Source organism: Strix aluco, chromosome Z (assembly GCF_031877795.1).
Source record: "Strix aluco isolate bStrAlu1 chromosome Z, bStrAlu1.hap1, whole genome shotgun sequence".
In the NCBI taxonomy this organism is placed as follows: domain Eukaryota; kingdom Metazoa; phylum Chordata; class Aves; order Strigiformes; family Strigidae; genus Strix; species Strix aluco.
Window position 1 is genome coordinate 95,093,730 of NC_133971.1, and position 20,019 is coordinate 95,113,748.

General features: G+C 42.6%; 1 protein-coding gene across 1 annotated transcript in view; it reads left to right on the forward strand.

The window, feature by feature from the left end:
- Nucleotides 1-20,019, forward strand: part of LOC141918062 (netrin receptor DCC) — a 629,575-nt gene that overhangs the window by 481,516 nt on the left and 128,040 nt on the right. Inside the window, exon 12 of the mRNA XM_074812087.1 lies at nt 1,776-1,825. Coding sequence (XP_074668188.1) covers nt 1,776-1,825 — 50 coding nt within the window. The remainder of the gene's footprint in view (nt 1-1,775; nt 1,826-20,019) is intronic.

The window sequence follows — 20,019 nt, forward strand, 5'->3', positions numbered from 1 at the left end:
AGCACATAGAATTTCACCACTTCCTTCTGGTGGAAGTTTTGGCCGGAAAAAGTGATTTACAGAAATATTTATGTACACGTTTTGCTTGGCGATGGATGTCCCACGCTCCTAGACAGCAATTTTCAGTGAAGATTTGAGCAGTTGAAGGGAAAAGTATGCCTGATTTCCAGTGGAGATGGATTCCAGCTCGTAGCTCTTTGCCTATTAAATTATTCTCTGCAGCCTTGCCCCTTCAGACAACAATAGATAATAATCCACACACTTCTTAACACCACGCTTGTTTAAAGAAAATTAATTTATTTGATCTCTTAAGATGCTTCAGGTCTCGGCTTATTCTTGTAGGTCTTTGTTGAATCAGTTCAAATGTGTGGACGACTGCAACAAGAATGATTTTTGTCCTAGTGGTGGTGTTAATATAATATAAAAATGGGTTAACTCTTCTTTGACTTGATATATTCATACGTGTACGCTGAAAACCCATTTTCTCTCATTGTCCCTAATACATCGCATTTCAAACTCTTCTTAAATTGGGTATTCACTGTGATCCTTTTTCGCTCTTATTTTCCCAAATTCAGGGCCACCTTCCTCTAAACATAAACTACACCTCTGCTTTTCAACTCTTCAGTAGCCCAGGTTAGCAGACAGGCAACATTTTTCTGAAAGGAAAACAAAGCTTCAGGTTCTCATCAGGCAGTTGCTGCATCACCAACCACGAACTTGTTTTTAAAGCTTTGGCTCCTCAGGGGTTGAATTAATATTTGCCATCAGCTGGAAGAATATACATTTGAACCGTTGTTGGACAAGTGTATTGGAAATAAATATACAGATATGGAGTGGAAAATGGGCAGAAATCGGTCAGTAAATAGTTGGTAATGGCCTGTCCAACCGTGCGGGCGCTGAGTGTTCACGGGGATCCACACCGTGTCTCGGTGGTGTGAGCCCAATCCTTCACGGGCAGGGAGCTGGCAGCACGGGTGGGATAATAAATCTGCACCGAACGGGTTTTTTCTATGACTATAAGTAGAGAAAATTAAAGATTAAAGAAACTTTTAAGATGGAAAAAATCCCCTGTGATAGAACCATTTGTTTGATTTCAAGCTATGGGCGCTGGACCCTCTCACGAATGCGGCATGAGGCATCGTTGTAAGATGTTTAACCCATTTAAGGATTATAGTAGATTTCTCAGAATAAATATAAGAATGTTTAGCTGTATAAAACCAGGTATGGATTATGTTATGTATGACAAGCAGAGCCTTAATGTGAAACACTTTTTAAAAAATAGTATCTAAAGACAAAGGGTTTTGTCTCTTTTCTCCTTAAGCATCTTTCTAGAAGAGGGTCACTGGTATCACCGAGAGAGGAATACCCTGCTCTGCCTGTGTATAATATATATTCTGAAATGCACTTTAATACAGAAAAAGTAATACAGAGACATTGTGGCATGTTCTTGTTTATTCCTGACCAAGTTTATAACAAATAACTGAATTCAAGTCGTCGGTCTCACTGCAGGGAGCCTGCTGACTGGCTGCTTAAAGGGCTTACTAATAGGTCTATCAAAAATGGGAAGAAATGAACAGATGCATTTGTTTTTCCTCTCCCTAGGGGACTTCTGAAGTGCCACCTGGTTTAGCTGCACGGTTGTGATCAGATTATAAACTAGGTGTAAAAGCTGCGCTCTTTTCTTTCCGACAAGACAAATAGTCGATGTAAGCTATTCTGTCTTAGACACTAATGGCAATATTTCCCATTTCTTTGTGCTTTTTTTCCCTTTTCAGTGCCCAGTGCGATGCCTCAGAACGTCTCCTTGGAAGTGGTTAACTCCAGGGTAAGTCTGCCACGTGCTCAGCACCTCACGGCCGCCAGTGCCGGGTATTTGTGTAGCTGTTCCTACTTTGTGTAGCTATTCTTATTTTACGTAGCTATTCCTACTTTGTGTAGCTTTTTCACACGCAAAGGGACCCAATCTACCCCTTGCAGAAGGTTCCCTTTGCTTGTCCAGGAGATTGTGTTTAAATAAGAACCGAAACACCCAAAAAATGTTTGAGGGAAGCAGTGATTTTTCCGTTTTTACAGCACTTCAACTTAGGTGAACAAGCAGAACCTGTTCCCTGATTGCAGATTAACATCTGCAATAAACGTAACTGCGCGTTGATTAAACGGAACAATCTCAGGGAATAACAAGCAGTAGAGCTGCGCCTGGGGAAGAGGTGGTGTGGGACAGAATTATTTTATTGGGAGGTTATACGCACCACGCACAGGTAGGTCTGTTGTCAGCTTGCTTGTTCCAACAAATATATTTGTCTTCTGAAAGGTGCATTTTTTTCTCTTAAATCCAATACTTTCCTCTGTAAAAAAGTCTAATATTTCCATATCACTGATGAAGGGGGTTGATATTGTTCTATAATATGATATTGTACATAATAGGTGTTAATTATGTTTTCTCCTTGTTGAGTGCTATTTCTGGATGTATTTTGAAAAATGTTTGAGATTATTCCCTTTTTATTTATTTCTTCTATTTATGGGAACTACCTGAGCTTTTATTCTGTAGCTGATTTCAATGAGAGGCCTATTTGGACATGGAAAAGCTCCCACTTCAGAGCGTGAAAGGCAGGAACGAAAACCCCACCCCTCGTGTCTTGTCAGGATGTCCCCTTGGACGTGATCTTTGGAGATTTCTGTTTGCCCAGCTACCAAGGAGTGGGAGCCCCAAGCTCACAGACAAGGATATACTGCAGTTGAGGGAGATTTTATATAATCTCTGTTTTGCTGGGAACACTCAGTACCTGTCAGTTTGATCTTTCTCTTCTCCTGCTTATTTTCACGACATCAAATGTATATTCTGATTTATTTCTTTTTTTTTTTTTTTTTTTTAATGCACCCAGCTCCAGTTACTTTTAAATTCCCTTTACACATAGTGCCCAAAGGGCATCGATGTCTTGGCTCATCTTGTTCCATACCTTTGTGTTTACTTTTTCTTGCTTGTTCTCAAGGTAAAATGCCACAGAGCAATTGATCACATTTTGTGACCTTTTGTGGTGATCATTTCCATTTAAAGTACTTAGAACAAAAATAGAAAACAAGCTGCAGGGTACGGTGCTGCATGGGATGGTGTGTGGATGCTCCTACCCTAAGATGTGTTATTGCAGTATTGGTGCTTACAGATGGAGATGGTTTGTGCAGATGGGGAAGAGAAGGGCCTAAATCTTGACCCTACCCACCATTTTAGAGGTCGTCACTACGTTCCCAATGGAAGTCTTGATTAATTTGCAGATGTAAGTGCTGTATGGAGACAGATTTAAATGTTAATCTGAGTGTTTGAACCGTATCGTTCAGGGCTGCTGTTCCACGATAGGCAAAAGAAACAGGTCTCAGTCCTTCTCTTTGTGACCAAGTAGTGGCAAACGGTGCCAGTGGTGGTGAGAGGACTTCTCCATCCCCCGTAGATTGTGGCGAGGGTGGCCGTGAGCAGCCAAGTCTGCCTTGACCTCCACTCCAAAACGCATCTCCCGCGCAGATGGGAGAGACCTTCCCAAGCACCCCCCTTGCCATGCGGGGTGTCGGTTTCTAAGCTCTCAAGCTGGTGCCGTGTGTGGCGTAATAACTGTGTAAAAAGGTATTTTAAGGTTGTATGTATGAACAGGGATCTTTATCGAAGAGAAAAAGATACGTGGAACCTGTCGGGACTCTTTTGGGCTGTACCCTACAGGTAATGTGGCCATAGGAAAGAACAGTATTCCAGCAAAGCTTGATAAAGCTTGAATAGAATTTAAATATTTACACCTAGATCATCTGGAAAGAAATACAGAAATGAACTAAACTTCCTGAATCTTAAGGAATAAAAAGGTTTTTGCAAGTAGAACAATCAGCTTCAAAGACCACGCCCCAAACACCCTTTGCCCAATCTTCCGCGGTGCAACTCCTGCGGCGTTTGTGGTTGCGGCACAACTAAACCGTTGATGTTGTAGAGAGCTGTATGCAGTCTCCTGCTTTTGTAAAAGGCTGCAATAACCCAGAATATTGTATTTCTGCAGCCTGTTTTTTATCATGTTCTTGCTTTTCTTCTCTCTTGGCAGCAGGCAGAATTAATTTGATTAAACACTTATAATTCACAAGCTGATTACATCAAAACAAATAACTAAATAACGCTCATAGTTTGCTAACTGGATTTGAGTGGTGCACGGAAGAGCCCAAAGGCTGGCCTTGGCAGTTCCCAGAATTGTTTAAAATTTTATCTCTAGTTTAATAAGATTTCTCTCTTTATGCTATTTTTCTTTGGCGGTGGCAGATCTATTAATTTAATAACATAACGGAGATGGCCAAGCAAATGGAAGATGCTTGATATGAATTACTATTATCATGATTATTGCTTAATATTGATGGTGTTCTGTGACTGGGGACCTCGGTCAGATCGGAATTGATAATGGTGAGGACTGTGACAGAAATACAGTTCCCTGCCGAAAAGAGATTTCACTGTAAAATGCAACAGAGAAGTGGCTGAGACAAGTAAGGGCGAATCCAATATCAGAAGCTGGCAAAGTGCATAGGGTGCCTGCACGGACTTTTAATTAGAGATAGGGATCTAATAAGAAAGAAGAGATGTATTTCTGACTTCTTTTGTTTGCAAATACCCCGCTTTGCTAAAGGAAAAGGATGTGTACGAGGCTTAAGAGGCGACTAGAGTTTTGTCCAAGGAATATCTGCATCAACAGCTTCTCCTTCTGGCAGAAACAACGTGGCAATTGCCAAATTTTCATCAGCAGAGGTGGTTGAAAAAGGGGAAATATTGTTATAGCAGGCTTCTAGAAAACAAAAAAAGTATAAGACGTGCAATTCTAAACTAAGCTAATTATCGGGAGTTTTGTCTTTTTAAAAGAGAAGATTAATTTTAAACTTTAAGCTGTGGAGCAAGGTCTGCACTTTGCTGTAGCGGCGGGAACACAACAAAACCAGGTATTTTGGGGGAGAGCTGAACTCTTTTGAGCTGACGTACAATTTCTGCGACAGCCCAGCTGTTGCTTTAGTTGGGGGCTGCGAGCTGGAAAGCTGAGAGTTTGCTCCTTTTGTCTTTTCTTTGAGGTTTTCTTCTTCCTTTGAGCTTGTTTCTTCCACCCTTTTCAAGAGGCAGCGTGAAGGCAACTGGTTGTGGCTATTTATGTATTTGTTTGCTTCTTTTCTTTCTTGTTTAAATTTTGGGGTGGTTTTACTTTCTGTAATTTTTTTATATTACAGGATTTTACTAATAGTTATTAATATATATTAATTTATATATGAATATGTGTAGTATATTCATATGTGTATACTGTGTCTATTAATATATACTAATATTTATCAATATATATTATCTTATATATAAAATAGTTGTTAATTAGCAAATCTGAAGTGCATAAATAGCTATCGTTTTATCCAATTAAAACTGCATGTAACTTTATTTCTTCTTTCCATTTTCAAATAGGGAGCGAAGTGAAGAAATAATTGGAGCTAACTGTAGAAGCAGATTTCCTTTAGTCATATTTAGTAGCGATTTAATCCCGGGATGTCGTTCCACTTAGATGAATAGGGATTGCTTCTGGGGTGAGATTTTTCATAGAGTAGTTAGGGCTCTGAGAACGTGATCGGTGATGTTCTCCTGGGGAAAGTTAAAAGATATGTCATGAATCTGGGCTTTTTTGTCATTTCTTTTGTGTGTGTGTGTGTTTTGTATCTATACCTAAAAAAAAAAACTTCTCGCTCGTTATTGCCCCATAAGGTTTGCGGAATCATCCCGCAAATCAAAATTTGTGCTGTTTATGAGGTTTTAAAAAGACCTATAAATAAACTACAGGAAGAGTTATCTTAATTATTAGTTCACATTAATAAAATACGGGGGGGTGTATCAATTTTAACGAAGGAGAAGGGTGGCTTAAGCTAGCAATAGCTGTGGATCGTGGACTTGAAATTCCACCTTTGCAACACTTTGCTGAGGACGATCCGTAGCTCTTTCCAGTGGGAATAATTATATTGTTTAACATTCGCTGAGCAAAACTCTCCCCTTCTTGTTGCCTCGTGTGGTCAATTATTCCAAGCAAAAACTCTGCGGCGATGGAGAGCGTATTTTACTGGCAAAAGAGGTAGGTTAGTGGGTAGCAGGACCTCCACCCCTAACGAATCACTTAATTTCACACTAATTAAACACACAGATATGTGCCATCTGGAGAAGCTCCATATTCATGGCAACTTCAACCCGCTCAGGGCTGCGAGGTGTTCCTGCCGTCGGACCAAAAATGTTGGCGAGTTGACTGAGTTAAACATGAGGCTGTGACTTTGAGGTGTGTGTGGGGGGGTTAAAGCAAGGCTGGCTGCCAGTGGCAGAGCAGCTAATCAAGCCTGGAGGTTTAATCGCAGCTGGCTGGCGTAAGGCTGAGCTTGACTTTGGGATCAGCCCAGATAAGGGCAGATTGTGGTCAGCGGCGTGTCAGCTAACTCCAGTTTTAATTATGTCCAAACATCTTAACGTTTTTTTAATGGAGAACAGTGCCTAAGGTGATGAGTGCTGCAGAATATCTTAGGGTACACAGGTACTTTGGAGCTAGCTATACTTTTTTAAATCGCGTTGATTTTTTTTTTTTTTTTAATGTTGTTTATCTGTCCTTTTTCTAAATTATTTTATCCGAAGCGTTTAGGCACTTGTAGGCATCTGGCTGCCTGCTCTCGTAGGCGCTCACCAACGGGACATTTTACATTAACCCATATTTGCCAGTTTGTGGCCAGTTTGAGGATCTGCTGGTGGGACCTGAAGGAAACAGGAGTTTTACATCATCTACACATAGGTCTGCCACTCAGCTGGAAAACATTTAGCGGTCTCCAAATTAAAGTCATCACCAAGCTATCAGCTCTTTGACAGTCTGTGGAACAAAGCCTTCATGATTTTTAGGCTGTCAAAATAAAACGTGATGAAGTTTCTCTTCCTTCCCCTCTGATTTTGATGTCCCCCACCCCACCCCGGATTGATTTCTGCTGTTGGGAAGGATGCAGACACGAGGAGATGGGCCCTGGGATGCTCCGTGACAGACGTGAGGCACACAGGAGCCAGATGTTGCCACTGCAAAAAATATTTTCTTTTTCATTGCTTGGCAGCTGGGTCTGGAGGCTGCTTTGCACTGACGGTGAGCGATACACTCCAGCGCAGCCAACGAGATCAACCATTCTGTCAGCTTGCATTTAGCTCAGCTGCTTAAAATTGCTCTGCTACTAAATGTACATTAAAATGTGCTATAAATGCATCCAAAACCTTCAGAGGAATTGTTGCTGAGCTGTACATCATCCCCGTGTAGTGCCACTGGCTCACTGGAGGATGAGGATGGATTGGGCCCTTTATGATAAAGCAATATCAAGAGAGAATGTTCCTTTTAAGGCTGGACAGACTGCTTAAAATAGGGGCAATATATTCTGTTTAGTGTCTTTTATCACTTGTGAAATATTTGGTTGGCGTGAGAAGTATTTTTCCCCCGAATGAGCATTATTTATAATGCTCAGACTTGACTGTAGGAAGCATTTCTTTACTGAGAGGGTGGTCAAACCCTGGAACAGGCTTCCTGGAGAGGTGGCCACTGCCCCGGGGCCTGTCAGTGCTTAAGAGGCGTTTGGGCAACGCCCTTAACAACAGGCTTTAACTTTTGGGCAGCCCTGGAGGGGTCAGGAGTTGGACTTGATGATCATTGTAGGTCCCTTCCAGCTGAAAATATTCTATTTCTACTCTAATTCTATTCCTACTCTAATTTTATTTCTATTTTAATTCTAGTTCTAATTGTATTCTAATTCTAATTTTAATCTAATTTTGATCTAATTCTAATTTTACTCTAATTCTAATTTTACTCTAATTCTAATTTTACTCTAATTCTAATTTTACTCTAATTCTAATTTTACTCTAATTCTTAGTCTATTCTAATTCTTATTCCACTCTAATTCTTATTCCACTCTATTCTATAATTATCCCTTTTTCTTGCCATGAAGTTTAAAACTGCCTGAGAAAGCAGCAATGATCTGGCCTGGGGTAGAGGAGCTGTCTCCCATCAGGCCGATGGGAACTCCTCCGTGCTCTCCCCCAGGCCCCATGGGTGAGGGTTCACGAAGCACCGATCCGTCCTGCAGCTCCGGTCGTGACGGGTGCTGAGTTCCGCAGCTCCAGATGGGCTGGGGGCAGAGCCTGCTCTGGACGCGAAATGTAGCAGTTGTCCCATTTCACAGACAGAAAGACTGAGACCCAAACCCCTTTTTCAAAGCGTGAAATACTAACAAATTTACTAAGTGATGAGACACTTACATGTAATATAACAGTTCTTCTGGCGGTGCGGTTTATTTGGGGCAAAACTGAGGTAATATAGCTAGTGAGTTATACTATCAAACAAACCAAGTACCATTCACCAAAAATCACCTTTCAGCAGGGAGGGTGAATCAGTAAGTACGAAAAAACCGCGAGAGCTCAGCAGTAACGACAGCTGAGTAATAAGTTTAAGTGCTTCCTCAGGCTAACCCTGCGTACAAGGCTGCCCCGTGATATTTCTGTCTGCATTTCATAGCAAAGATGAGGGAAAAGCAGGCTAGTTAAGCTGGATTTTAACGTGGTATTTGCAACGTGTGAAAAAGGTAGTAATTTATTTGAGTAGCTAATGTTTCTGAAGCAGCGTGGAAGCTGAAGCTCTCAGAGATACATAAATGTCGTGGCTGTAGGAAAAGATGAGCTGTGAGCTGGAAATTGAGATTGGATTCCTCATAAAGGAATCGATATCAAATAAGTAGTTTAGAAGAACCGAAAAGTAAAATCAAAATGACTGTCACCGCTATTTAGAGATGTGTCCTCTAGAAACAGTGTACATAACCTTTAAATATATTACTTATGGAGAAGACCACAGAGAAAGAGCTCTTTAACCTTTAAATCTATTACGTATAGGAGAGGATAGTAACAAGCATTGAGCTTAACCTTTAAAAGGAGAAAATTTGCTGAAACTTGGAGATCAATACCTTCTGATTCTCACTTTTAATTATATACATTTCTGAGAGCAAACCTGTAGGTCATTCACTTAGAGAATATCCCTTGAATTAGTCCTGCTGGAAGATGTGTTGTAATGAAGAAAGCAGCATCATTGTGCGCTTCGAAGTGCATCACACAAGTGCAAAAAGCTGTTTATCTTGCATATTATCTTGAATAGCACCATAATTTTTTGTTACGCTTTAAGCGTATCGTCCACGTCCGACACCTCGCTGCTGAGTACATATAAAGTCTCAAAGGTTATGGTGTCAAAACTGGACAGATTCATTATGTTATGGGATTTGATTAAACCTTGTTCAAGGTGATGAATGTTCTGGCCACCTTTCCATTTAAGATAAATTTAGAGATACTATTAAGCCACTTCATGCACCCAGGCAACACACAGAGTAGGAGCTCTGGGTAGTTATTTCTTAATGATAAAGACTCGGTAGCTTCTGAACAGTGTAGCACGAGACGTTTACCCAGAGACCAATAAAGCAAATTAATGAGCTATGACACTGATTAGTAGAGCTTATATGTTCCTGGGTGTCTCTGAGAGAAACAATAAAAAGACCAGGGAAGGAGAAAGACAAGGTCAGGAGGAGTGGGCAGGGGAGCAGATAGCGCGTGCTGCTCTGCCCCTCTCCCTGGTGCCTCTGACCCAAAGCCAACAGGAAGGAGATGCTGGGTTAAACGCTGGGATTTTATTTTCCGCGCTCAAGACAACGTGATTTTTGCGTGTCTTTGGAAATCAACAAATCTACCAGGTTAAAGTACCAATATCCCTTCCAATGTGAGCAACACGGGAAGCTTCCGAGTCAAACTTCACTGATCGCGACGGGATTTTCATGGTAGCAAAAATATTCAGCCCACTGGGAAATGATTGTAACTGCTCAACCTAGAACTTGATATCAGGGGAAAAAAAAAAAAAAAAAAGAAAAAAGCTAAAATTTTCATCTAGGATGGCTCTAGGTGCTTGTCCCTGGCCGCAGTGGTGGGCTGTACCACGGGCAGCCGGAGGCAGCTGGGTGATGCTGAACCAGCATTTTGAGTATTCCAGTATGATTTTGGTAATTCTTTGCACTTCTCAAGTGCGACTTTTGAATTTTTTCCTGTAATCTGAGTGGAGACTGTTTTGAAACAGTCCACGTATACTAAAAGAGCACACTATCTTTATATTGTATTTTATGTTTTTATATTTTAATTTTATATCTATGGATTAGATGTAGCTAAGTGTCATGGTATCAAGAAGGCACTAAATATTAGAAAAAAGAAAAACCAACAAACAAATAAACGCCAAAGAATAGTCATCACTTCTAGATTGTGAGTAAAAAATAAGTTCCAGGGTATTAAAAAAAAAATTCCATGATTTTTCTAAATTAATTTGATTTTTTTTTTTTAAATTTTGCACGGCACGGTAAGGGACTGAAGATATATTTCCAGTGCTCCGTGCAGTTGTACCTAATGTTAGCGCAGCTTTTCTGGTTGAAAACTCTCCCTTTGGCACATGACGTACACAGGGCAATGGTTTCAGTCAGAGGAGATTTGGGTTTTCGCTTGGGATGTGTACAGCAGCGTATGTGGATTATGAGACTTCTAATACGAATGAGACGTTAAAAATTTATCTTTGGTTTAGGATGATGCCAAACAGTCATTTTCACCCGCGGGCACTGAAGTACCATGACCATGTGCTTGGCCATCATGGGTTCCATCCAAAGTGAAAAGAGAGAGGGTGTTTAATGCTTATTGAACTGGGAAAGCTGTCTACTTTGTGTTTCTACGCAGAAAAAATATTTTTGACCTACAATATTTCCTCTGAGCAACCAAATGATGTTTTTTCTTTAAAATCTAATATTTACACGGTCAGCGGAACTCCAGCCTTGAGCAGGGCTCTCCCATTCCTTGTCATTGTGAAAAGCTCCAAGTTCACTCAGCCGGTTACTGCTTGGACTGGAAAGAAGGAGCAGAAAAAATGATGCCTTAGAGAAATGCTGAGACAAGAAAGAGTTTTTTTCCAGTGCCCCGGCCACCTTTCAGTGTGTCCCATGGTGATCGGTCTATCTCGCGCTCTTCCAAGAGCGTGCTTTTGTCAGCTCCGGCTCTGCTCTCTGCTTCACACAGACGTAGAAGGATTCAGATCCTCCCAGTCTTCATGACCTTGACTTCAAGAAGGTCTTTATGTGGTCAGAAGTTCCTCAAAACCCATAAGGAGGTTGGCACAAATACCTCCGTCCCTGCCACGAGACGCGTTTGGATGCTGCACATCATTCAGTTGTTCTAATATTTACATTTACTCCCTTAAGAGATCCTTATCCTTTTGCAATTAGGCAGTTAGACTGACAAAATAATTTATAATCATAACAACCAAAGCAGTGCGAATCTGTTCCTAAATATATTTCTCCTTAATTTAATGTGTTGTGGTAAACAGCTTATTCATTTATAAATATGTTTCATGAAAATTACCAGCATAACGTTAGTCCTGATAAGCACAACATTGTTTTTAATATCAGACAAAGCGACTGAACTTAGCAGAGTTGTCTCTCTTCCCAGCAAAATTTATATATTTATATCTATTTATCTACCTACCTATTTATCTGTTTGTATATAAATGAAGTGATGCTGGTAGGTTTGTGTTTTAAGCCCAGCTGGTTTAGGAGAAAAGGTTTAATTCAATGGGTTGGTTCCATCTGTCTATGGCAGTACCCTACTTTCTCTTTCCAAAATTTGGAGCTTGATAAAGTCCTCTTGCATTTAGAACTTATGTAAGCATCTTCAAAATATTTTTGTCGGTGTTAGCTTTATGACCCCCCCTTACAATTTGGCCTTGAATTGGGGATTTAAGCACATTCCAGAATTGCATCGGTCTTTCAAAGTACTCGTTCTGTCTCGGAGCACGACGTTATTTCTATTATTCACCGTGATCTCAGGAGTGGTTTGCTCTGTCCGGTACAGCCATACGGTGCGCATCGTGCTTTCACGCCAATTCACGGCCGCAGCATTTGAGCACAGACGTTATCTGGTACAAATCAGACTCTAAATGTAGTCATCCAAGTTGTCATCATCGAAATGCTTCCACGCTTGCTCTGTAAGAAGCGGATATAATGCTGGTGAATTACAGAGAGAAAGTCCATCAGCCTATGTATTGCATTTAAGGGCATCACGAGGAATTGTGTTTTGTTCACATTTCTTGAATGAGTTGGAGGAAACAACAAACTTTTCCTTGTTTGCAAGCAGACATGAAGATGATGAGGGCGTCCCTCGATGACTGGGTTCAGTTTTGGGCCCCTCACTCCAAAAAGGCCATTGAATGACTTGAGCGTGTCCAGAGAAGGGCAACGGAGCTGGTGCAGGGTCTGGAGCACAGGTGTGATGGGGAGCGGCTGAGGGAACTGGGGGGGTTTAGTCTGGAGAAGAGGAGGCTGAGGGGAGACCTCATGGCCCTTTCCAACTCCCTGAAAGGAGGGTGCAGAGAGGGGGGATGAGTCTCTTTAACCAAGGAACAAGCACCAGGACAAGAGGGAATGGCCTCAAGCTGCGCCAGGGCAGGGTCAGACTGGCTCTTAGGAAGGATTTCTTTGCAGAAGGGGTTGTTGGGCGTTGGAATGGGCTGCCCAGGGCAGGGGGGGAGTCCCCATCCCTGGAGGGGTTGAAGAGTCGTGTTGACCCAGCGCTGAGGGATCTGGTGGAGTTGAGAACGGTCAGTGTGAGGTTCATGGTTGGACTGGAGGATCTTCAAGGGCTTTTCCAACCAAGAGGATTCTGTGATTCTACTCACTGTAAATAATTCACTCATCTCTAATTCTGGTTTTCTCTGTTTTAATTTTGCAATGCTGCCAGATTTTATTCCACATTGCTTTCTTTGGTTTTCTTTGTTATTTAGTCCTTTGTGCTCTAATGCCTTTTCTGTAATTGTTTTGACTAGGGAACATCTTGCTATTAAAAGCAAAAAAAGAACAACAGGGTTGTAAAAGACAGTAACGCTACTATTACAGTGGAAGAGACAAATAAGAGCAAACATCCTAACCCAGGCAAGGCCAAATGGAAACAACATACCAGAACACAGCCACGACGGGGGTCAGACTTGCTTTTAGCATCCAGTGCTGCTCCAACTTGCTGAGAGCAAACAAAGGGCACTGTGGGGGTGTGGATTTGAAGGTCCAGTGGGCTGTGCTGGAGACTTTGAGATATAAAATTAGGAGCAAATCAGCCTAATCCCAGAGCCCTGCTAGCCCCACGAGGTACCTGGGGCCAGCAACATGCTCACTGACCTGGGGCTGGTCCTGCTTGTCAGTGTTGCAACTTGATGGGCTCCTTTTTTAAATGAATCAAGGGTATTGCCCACTTAGGGAACAAAGAGACATTAAGGAAAGCTGTAAGGTTAATGGGCATAAATTAGAGGGCATTAAAACCCCATAGTGATGCTCAGTCGGATGTAAAGTTGTGGTTTCAGTGAAGCGTGAGCCTCCTTGAAACAGCAGCAAACGAAGGCAAATTTATTTCTGAAGGAGGGCATCCACCCCAGAGTTCGATGCTCTGTAATTTATGAGTGTTAACTTCACTCTTTAAAATAATTCCTTTTCCTTTCTTCTGTTGTCTAAGCATAAAAAAGCAGCTTGTGGTTGCTGAAGCAGTCTCCCCTTTCTTGGAAAGGTTTTCCTTTTCCAGACACTAGAATGGGGGAATGACATTTTTACGAGCAGGACCGAAGTCGCCCCCTCAGCTCCACAGTCTTCCCATCCCCAACCAGCCAACGGCAATAACAATTTGCAGACGTCTCTGTCCGTTGTCGTTTTTATTATTATTTCCACGTCAGAGGGTCCCTGAGTGCTCCTGTTTGTCCTCAGCATCTCACCCCACAGCCACCACCACCCCGAAGGCAGTCTCCACGCAGCTTTTTAGAGTTGAACATCAGCAGAGCTTGAGAGCCTGATGCTTTCCAAGCACCGCGGATATTATTCTCTGCTCAGTCATACGCTAGTTCAGTCAATTGCTACGAACAAACAAACATAGCAAGAACTTACTGATCATATTTCAGATGTAATCTAGATCTTCTTAAGCTGGCTTAGAGTGCAAGGCTTCCCTTTCATCCCCATGTCCTTAAATCCCTCTTCTGCACATTTCCTTTTAGCAGCCAGCCAGGGCTAACTTGCCCTCCCTTCACATGCCACTTTTATATTTGGCCCTCTGTTTTTTTTTAGAAGGGGGAACACATAACATGCAAACTAATGTAATTTTTTTATAATCACATATATTTATGTAGATTACTTTGGCTAAAGTCCAGTGAGTAAAATCGGCAGCCTTGAATGACCTTATTTAAAAAAAAAAAAAAATTCAGTTTCTTATTCAACGTGACTGATTTGGGGGAGAAATTACTATCATCTTCTAAAATTGTTATTTGTAGGAAGGACCGTTGAATTATTTCAATTTGATTATGTAATCTAGCAGCTGACCTTTGATGAACTCCCATCAAAGGGCCAGGTTTCCCATCTGAAGCTCGGCACCTCCCTTCGAGGAGATGCGCAGAAGGTGGGACGTCGCTGCCGAGGGACAGCTCGGGGTCGGGCTGGTCCCTGCAGAGACCCTGTTCCCTCTTCTGCGGTGGTGAGGGCAGGTGGGTCGGGGTGAGGAGATGCTCTTTGAGCTGCGAGTGCGGGGTTTAGTGGAGAAAGAGAAGCAATGAGGGGAAAAAAGGAAATCTTCATTTGCAATGCAATTAGAATGCAAGAAATCTTGCAGTCCGCGAGATTTCTGCCTTGACAGCAACGCTGGTTTTAAAGCTTTAATAAATATAATGAATAAGTAATATTTTCTTTTTTTTACCTATTTAGCCTGCTTTTTAGCCTGTGAAGGAATGCTGTATGGCCAGGGCAGGAGAGTTTATGATTGGGTGGGTCATTTTTGGCAGCGTTCGGGACCTCAGGAGACGCACTGGGTCTTACTACGACCTTTCAATACTTAAAGGGGGCTTAGAAGAAAGATGGGGACAGACATTTTAGTAGTGGTAGGATGAGGGGTAATGGTTTTAAGCTAAAAGAGGGTAAATTTAGATAGGTATAAGGAAGAAATTGTTTATGATGATGGTGGTGAGGCACTGGAACAGGTTGCCAAGAGAGGTGGTAGATGCCCCATCCCTGGAAGGGTTCGAGGCCAGGTTGGACGGGGCTTTGGGCAACCTGGGCTAGTGGAAGGTGTCCCTGCCCGGGGCAGGGGGGTAGTACTGGATGGACTTTAAGGTCCCTCCCAAGCCAAACCATTCTGTGATTTTGTGATTCTTTGAAGGGCAAGGACTGCGCTTGCCTTTCACGATGCAACGTGCCACAACCAGGAGACCGGCCTGAAGAAAATTGGGCCAAGCAGCGTGCTGACGGGCCGTGCGACATTGGGCTGATAACTGTGGTAAATCTGGAACGAAGGCAGTTTTCCAGCCCCGTGCTGCGGGTACCGTTTCAGCTGTCTGCCGCCGTCACGGGCGCGCGCACGGTTTCTCTAAGCAGATAGCAAAGGCGGTGAAACAAATTGGCACAGTTTGCCACTTTATTTCTGAAGGGATGACTGGAATATAAAAGAGAAAAACCAGAATGGTGATCCTCTATGGGAAGCGAGGGTAGAGATGCTGTCAAAGCAGTTTCTGGAGGCTACAGTATGACTTTCTGGCGGATGACTATCTGCAAAAATGTGAACAACAGTTGAGATTTTTCACAGTATAAAGCAAGTTTCCTCTTTGGACGTATCTACGTATATATTGCAGCAGCGTGGTGGTTGAAGTGCAAAGGAGAGAGAGTTCTGCCAGAAGAACACACTGGCTTGGTGGGGAAAAATAACCGAGTAGTAACAATTAACTTTCATAAAGTGGTTTTCATCTTCAAAGCGCTTAACAAATATGAACTAATTAATCCCCCCCCAGTTCCCTCATGGGATGTGAGCATGGTTTCATGCATGGGTAACAATTAGCTTTGGAAAAATGCTGCCTCAACATTGAAACCTTTTAGGAAGACGATGCTATCTGCTTCTGCAGACACCAATTGAGGCCTAACGAGGCAGCGGCTGATGGCTGCTGTTGCGCTGCCGCTCTCAGAGGGCTAATTTTAAGGGAGAGCATGAAAAACGTTTTGATTTACTTCCCTAACCTGAGCTGTCTGCGCTACTGAACACCCCTTCAAGGCACTGTATACGCTGTCTGTATAGCAACCTATATAAAATTAGATGTACATACAGCTCTGCTGCAGGGGAAGTCAACGTGAGTTTGAATAATCAAAGTGTGGGACATGACTCCACGGAGAAACCTTAATTGATTCCCTCTGCACACGTCTTAGGGCACAGAGGTTCAGCCTATGCCCCTTCACAGGTTTCCCCATGGACACCTGCCCCATGCTTGGTGCAGAACGTGCCATCGGGGTTCGGAAACCTCCGTACTCATCTTTGCCAGTGGCCATCAAATATCATCCTTTGCTCAGTCATGCACAAACATGCATAAATAAATGGAGCCAGAACGATGTGATAATACCTTAAAAAGTCAAATCCTCCATCCCTGAAGCTATGGCTTAGACTTGCTGCCCCCTCTCTTTGAGATATATTAATATAAGGGTGGGTTACTAGTTGCCTCCCCATGTTGCAAGGCAAGTCAACTTGAGTGGAGGTGGTTGATCACTTAGAGTTTCCCTGCACGTGAACAGCAGGGACCGTTGCAGAGTTTGACCCTGTGGTTACGAGCTGGTTTTATTCCTGCCCTTGGTTTTGTACTGGGCTGGTCAGTCTTTCAGATGTGCCTTCTTCATTTTCTGGTGACCAGCTTGGGCTGGGAGCTCTCATTTTTGAAGTACTGAGCAGACACAATTGCAAAGTCAGTAGAAGTGGGGGGTTGAGTAAATAAGGGACTCCAGTACAGCTAAAACTGGAGCAAAATTGTTAGAAGAATTGCATAGTAAGCATCATAAAGCACCCTAAAGTAGCGGAACTTAATCTTTCCCAGACAAATGGAAGAAGGGGATAATGTCATCCTTTCCACAGGAGTGCTGTAATAATAAACTCATAAATGAATATATAGGTTAAATTCATTAGTGTTTGCAAAGTACTTATACTATAGAAATCCCAAGAGGAACTTAGTAACTCTATGTCCTGACCAGGACTGAAAAGTAAGTTGAGCGAGCAGAGTGAAAGCAAACTAATGAGTATCTTTTAGTTAAAGAAATTGGATTCTGTGCAATGAGTCGGGCATGGGAAAGACTGCTCAGCATTTCCTAGCTGCTGCATCTCGACTTCACAGGATGATGACATTTCAGTATGGTTTTTACAAAGGTTTCCTTGCTTATTTATTGAGAAAATAAATGGGGGGAAAAATAACTCCATGTGGGTATCGCATGACAAAATTTGACAAAATTCTGTAAACAGAATGGAAGTTTTCAGCCCCATTCTGCAGATCTCTGCCATTTCAATTAATAATAACCACGTTGCTTAGAGCAGAAGTTGACTGTGGTACAGTCCGCATCCAACCTGCTCCGTGGTGAGTGCCTGGAGTCCTTTCTCACGGTGGTCCAGAGCAGAGATCAGACATGAACACATTCAGTGTGGCTGAAATCTCATGGGGAAAAAAAATATATATATATATATATATATATGTGGTTGTAATTGCCACCAGACTTATAAATGGGTTGGGTTGTTTTTGAAGATTTCTAGGTTGGCAAAAATGTTGGATGGCTTTCCATCCAGCGTGGATGAAGTTGAGTGAGAACAGCAAAGGCGCATCCCCAGTATAAACACAACCTCCTGCAGTGTTTCTAGGTGCTGCTCACAGGTGGGTGGGGAGAAAAAACCCTCATACCAGAATATATGTATATTTTTAACTAGAACAAAGTAACATTTTCCATGCTTGGGTCTTAGAAGCAGTTGAAATTTTTAATTGTAATTTTCTGGAGCAGTTCAGCCTGAGGCAGTTATCTTCACCGGTAATGAAGGTAATTCAGTCCTACAGGTTTCACCCACTTCAAAATTCGCCGTTGCAGAGGTTTCGCTGCCTTGTCTAAGGGAGTCACTGCTCCTCCAATTATTCCATCCTCAAACAGATTTCTTTTAATCTAAAAAGTCCCATTTTTCTGCTTGCTGTCTGTTTCTTTACCTTCCATTTGAACATTACTGCTCCCCTCCAATATCCTGGAACAAACTTCAGTAAGTCTCATGCATATTCATAAGTTTATTTTCAGCACGGATGTTCTGCAGCTCCTCTTACGTGTTAATTATATTCAGCATCTCACTAGAAGTTCTCAGAAGTTTCCAGCTGTTTAAAAACCTTGTCAGAGCCACTGTGTGCCACAGTTGAATGCCGAGCCTAAATATGCTTTCAGTGTTGTAAAAAAGTGTTGTAAAAAAGAGTCAAAACATCATTGGGCTGAAGTACCAACATAACATTTCCTGTTTGTTATTTGCCATAACGAGGAACAGAACCCAAACTGGAGTGAGAGCACAGCAAAAAAAAAGGAGTTTGCCAGAGCAGCTGCTGTGCTGAAAAATATATTAGAAAAATGTTATTTTCTAAGTTATTGGTCGGGGCTATCTGTACTTCCCAGGTAAAGATTAACGCTGTCTGAAAATGAATAGGCATGCTACGTCTTTTGTTCCCGTTTATTTTTTGAGATGGGTTTGCTGGAGGCAGTACAGGGATAGTAAAGGGATACTTTGTGTTCCACCCCATGCCGCTCTGCGCTGTGCTAAGGCAGCAGCTAGGAATACCTCACGGGCATGGAGGGACCCATCACAGCAGCTGATGGTGCCAGGCAGCTTTCACCCTACTCATCTTTTGAGCTTAGGAAGTTTTTAGAATTAATTGAGAATCAGGATTAATTGTAGGAAACAAATCTCTTTTGCCGGGGGAATATTTTCTTTCAGGCACGAGAGAATTAAGTTCACAGAATCACAGAATCATCTCAGTTGGAAAAGCCCTTGAAGCTCCTCCAGTCCAACCATGAACCTCACACTGACCGTTCTCAACTCCACCAGATCCCTCAGCGCTGGGTCAACCCGACTCTTCAACCCCTCCAGTGATGGGGACTCCCCCCCTGCCCTGGGCAGCCCATTCCAACACCCAACAACCCCTTCTGCAAAGAAATCCTTCCTAAGAGCCAGTCTGACCCTTCCCTAGCGCAACTTGAGGCCATTATCTCTTGTCCTATTGCTTGTTCCTTGGTTAAAGAGACTCATCCCCAACTCTCCAGAAGTTGATTCAGTCAGCTTCTTGGGGACCTGTAACCCCAAGACTGCTTAGAAGCTGATGAAGAAGTTTGGTATTTCCTTCCTGAAGGTTTTCTCCAAAGTCCTCCCAGGACATGGGGAGAGCTTCCTTGGCTTCAGCAAGCACCGCTCACCCGCCGTAGATCACAGTGCTGCTGGTTTCAGCATTATTTCACTGTTTGGAAGTGCTCTTTGGTGGCCACCAAGGTAGAACGATGCTCACGCGGACTTAAAAATTTGGGAAGTTTTAGGAATTGTAACATTTTTGCTGTTGAAGGATGTCGGTCTTGCTGATGGAAAGACTATTGTTTCTAGAAAGGTGTCTTCCAGAAATATCACTTTGGTGAAGGGTACTTTAATGGAAATCCCTTACTTTTGCATGCTTAAAGGTAGCCAGCTGTTGGTTTAAACCAGGATGCCTCCAAGCAAGAGGGCAGTTATAGGTTTTATTTATAGGTTTGTGTTTGCAAGGGCTGAGGGGGGAAGGCTGTCTCCAGCAGCTTGGAGCGACTGGTGACAGCCTGGATTTATACACCCGCAAGACAACCAGAGCTCATGCACTGCTGGGCCTGAAAGGGGTAAAAGAAAGGACTTTTTAGAAGGCTCTTCCTTGGAATTATAAACATCATCATAATTATTATTTTTTTTACAAAAGAAAAACCTAACGCAGGCTGTTGGATGGTCGCGATCTCCTCCTGCACTTCACCCCCAGATCTGTAACTCGTGGTGTTTGGCTCTGCGGATGCTCTGCAACGCCACCCCGGCGCACGGGGAGCACCCAGCAGGGTTTGGGA